This window comes from Hipposideros armiger, unplaced genomic scaffold (genome assembly GCF_001890085.2).
Source record: "Hipposideros armiger isolate ML-2016 unplaced genomic scaffold, ASM189008v1 scaffold_292, whole genome shotgun sequence".
NCBI lineage: Eukaryota > Metazoa > Chordata > Mammalia > Chiroptera > Hipposideridae > Hipposideros > Hipposideros armiger.
The window spans coordinates 1,820,450-1,824,064 of NW_017731642.1; the positions used below are offsets into that span (position 1 = coordinate 1,820,450).

The 3,615-nt window shown below is 39.8% G+C and overlaps 1 protein-coding gene across 1 annotated transcript in view; it reads left to right on the plus strand.

Moving 5' to 3' along the window:
- The window catches only part of CCDC162 (coiled-coil domain containing 162), a gene marked incomplete at its 5' end in the record, with an annotated part of 27,479 nt that extends 25,688 nt beyond the window's left edge, over nt 1–1,791 (plus strand). The window contains 1 exon segment of the mRNA XM_019658970.1: nt 1,519–1,791. Coding sequence (XP_019514515.1) covers nt 1,519–1,734 — 216 coding nt within the window.
- Between the last annotated feature and the right edge of the window lie 1,824 nt (nt 1,792–3,615).

The window sequence follows — 3,615 nt, forward strand, 5'->3', positions numbered from 1 at the left end:
CAGTGAAGCAACGTCCTCCACAACTAGACTGAAGAACAAAACGACAGCAACTTGTCTGTTCCCCTTCCCCAATCCCCCAGTACTGTTCCCATCCCCCGAATTCCCCAATAAAAAAAAAATAATAATAATAAAAAATAAAAAAAATAAAAAAGTCGTATTTAATTCATGTAAGGCTAGTTCCCATTTATAAGAAAAGCTCCCAATTCTATAAATAATGATAACTTTGCCCCATTTGATATGCATATTGGCCTGGTTTGAGCTACAGAGACTCCGACATTTTAGCAATAACTTCTATTAGACACTAAAGAGAAGCACTTGTAGTGCGAGCTCTGAGCAACAGTGGTTCAATGCCCGGCCCGAGCTGAGCTGCCAACAGGCGGCAGGATGGCCCAGTTAAAAAAAATAAAAATAAAAATAAAAAGAAGCACTTGTACTGAACCATCTTTGTATCAAGCTTTTAAAATATACACACACTTCTTATTGGAGCTTTTATCTGATCTTTTTAAACCTGGTGCTGTTTTTCCACTCAGATTTCTTTGCTTCTGTGTGTATGTGTATTGTGTGTGTATATTTCAAATATTAATCTCGGTAGCTTTACAAGAGTCTGCCACTGAGCACGTGTTTGCTAGTTATCAGAGCCTGTTCATCCTTTTCTGACACTTGGGGAAAACTGATGGTATCCAGCTACAGAGCAAATCGAGTCTGGGGGCTGCCTTCAAGGGATAAAATGCTGCTTAGGGAAAGACAGATTGTCTTGTGGCTGAGGAACAAGGATCTCAGCTCATCCTGCAGTTTGATTAATATCCAGAGGGTGCCAAAAAAATGTATACACATTTTATGAAAGGAAAACTGTATTAAAATTGTAATACTTGGGCCGGCCGAGTGGCTCAGTTGGTTAAGAGCATGAGCTCTGAGCAGCAGGGTCACTGGTTCGATTTCCACATGGGCCAGTGAGCTGCGCCTGAGCTGAGCTGCTGCTGAGCTGCCAACAGGTGGCAGGATTGCTCAGCTGGTGAGAGCACGTGCTCCTAACAACAAGGTTACCAGTTCGATTCCCTCATGGGATGGTGGCTATGTCCACCCGCAACTAAGATTGAACACAACACCTTGAGCTGAGCAGCTGCGAGCTGCTGACAGGCGACCGGATGGTGACTGGACTTGGAGCTGAGCTAGCTGCGCCCTCCATAACTAAGATTGAAGGACAACTTGGCTGTTCCGCTTCCCCAATTCCCCAATAAAATCTTTAAAAAAAAATTGTAATACTCAATATATACTGATAACAAAAGATGAATAAAAGTCACATTTGACTTCTGCAATTATAAGAGGTGTTCAAAGTGGTTACCATCAGTGTAATTTTAATACAGTTTTTTCCTTTCTCAAAATGTGTATACATTTTTTTGGCACCCTCTGTGTGTATATATATATATATATGTTGAATACGTGGTGATCTCAACGCTCAACCTCTCTTCTTTCTTTATGAGAGAAATTCCTAACACCTTTCATGTTTTCTTTCTGTAGCTCTTGTTCCATTCAGAAGTGGAAAATATGCAAGTCACCCTTGCATGTCAAGCTGCTCCAACAAATGCTTTGATGGTAACTGTCCAGCAGGCATCCTTCTATTACACTCCCAGAGGGGGCTGTCCTGCTCATGTCAAGGTGAGTCTAAGACGGAGAAGACTGAGCCATGCTACTACTACGCCCGCTCAAGTCAGGCTGCCCCTTTTCCTTCCCTAGTTTCCTCTTTCCCTCCTACCTCCCTCCCTCCTTCGGCTTCTCCCACCCCTTCCTCCTTTCTTTCATCCCCCCCCTCTCTGCTCCCTTTTTTCCTTCTCTTTTTCCCTTTCTTCCTAATTTCCTAATATGGATCAACACATGACCAAATCTTCACCGGGCCTTTTAATTTTCAGTACTTTGCTAATAATTTTTTCTTTGTATGTAACTCTGTAGTATTGACTAGCTAGAATCATTCAGCAAAAAATAACCCGTTCCTCCATCCCTGCCCTTTGTAGATACGTGATTCCACTGTTTTATGTTTTATCCTTTCATCCTGTATTTCTTATTGCAGAAGTCAGCAGGTACATTTGTCCCTTCTTTTTCCACAAAAACTAACACATACTACATATACTCTTTCTTTTGTCTGGATTTTTTTTTGGTTGTTATTGAGATATAATTCACAGAACATAAAATTCACCCCTTTATAGTGTATAATTCGTAAGATCATGCAACCATCACCACTATCTAATTCCAGAACATTATCATCATTCTCAAAAGAAATTCTGTACTCGTTAGTAGTCACTCCCATTCCCCCTTCCCTCAGCCCCTAACAACCAGTAATTTACTCCGTGTCTCTGTAGATTTGCCTATTCTGGACATTTTTTATAAATGGAACCATACAATGTACGACCTTTCATGTCTAGATTTTTTTTACTTAGCATAATGTTTTCAAGTTTCCGCCATGTTGTAGCATGTATCAGGACTTTATTCCTTTTTACTGATGAATAATATTTTATTATATGGATATACCATATTTTGTTTATTCAATCGTCAGTTGACAGACACCCGGTTGTTTTTATATTTTGGCAATTATGAATAATGCTGCTATGAACATTCATGTAGAGGTTTTTGTTAGGATGTATGTTTTGAGTTTTGCTAACACTTGTTATTGTCTCTCTTTTGTATTTTAGCCATCCTAGTGGCTGTAAAAATGGTATTGCATTGTAGTTTTCACTTGCATTTCTCTAATTACTAATGATGTTGAGCATCTTTTCATGTGCTTATTGGCCATTTGTATATCTTTGTTAAGAAATGTCTATTTAAATCCTTTGCCCTTTTATAAATTTGGATTTTTTGTTATTTCATTACTGAATTGTAAGAGTTCTTGATATATTCTTAATACAATTCCCTTATCAAGTATATGATTTGCAAATATTTTCTCCCATTTGGAGGATCATCTTCTCATTTTCTTTCTTTTTTTTTAAAAGATGTTTTTGGGGAATTGGGGGAGGGGAACAGTGTTGGGGTATTGGGGAAGGGGACCAGCCAAGTTGGTGTTCTTCAATCTTCGTTGTGGAGGGCGCCATAGCCATCTGGCTGCCTATCAGCAGCTCATGGCCTCTAAGCTCAAGGTGCTGTGTTCATTCTTAGTTGCGGGTGGGCATAGCCCACCATCGAACAGACAATCTTGTTGTTACACCAGCTGAGCCATCCTGCCACCCATTGGCAGCTCAGCGACAGCTCAGCTCAGGCGCAGCATCACTGGCCCATGTGGGAATTGAACCGGCGGCCCTGTTGCTTGGAGCTTACGGTTTTAAGCCAACTCTTAACCAATTGAGACACTTGGCTGGCCCATCTTCTCATTTTCTTGATGGTGTCTTTCAAAACAAATTTTTCATTTTAATGAGTCCCATTTGCCTATTCTTTCATCATTTGTTCTTTTGATACCATATTTAAGAAGCCGTTGCCTAATCCAAAGTCATGAAGATTTACTCCTGTGTTTTCTTCTAAGATTTTTATAGTTTTACCTCTTGCATTTAGGTCTATGGTTCATTTATGGTTGGTTTTTATATGTAGTGTGAGGTAAGGGTCCAACTTCATTCTTTTTTTTTTTTTTAGCTG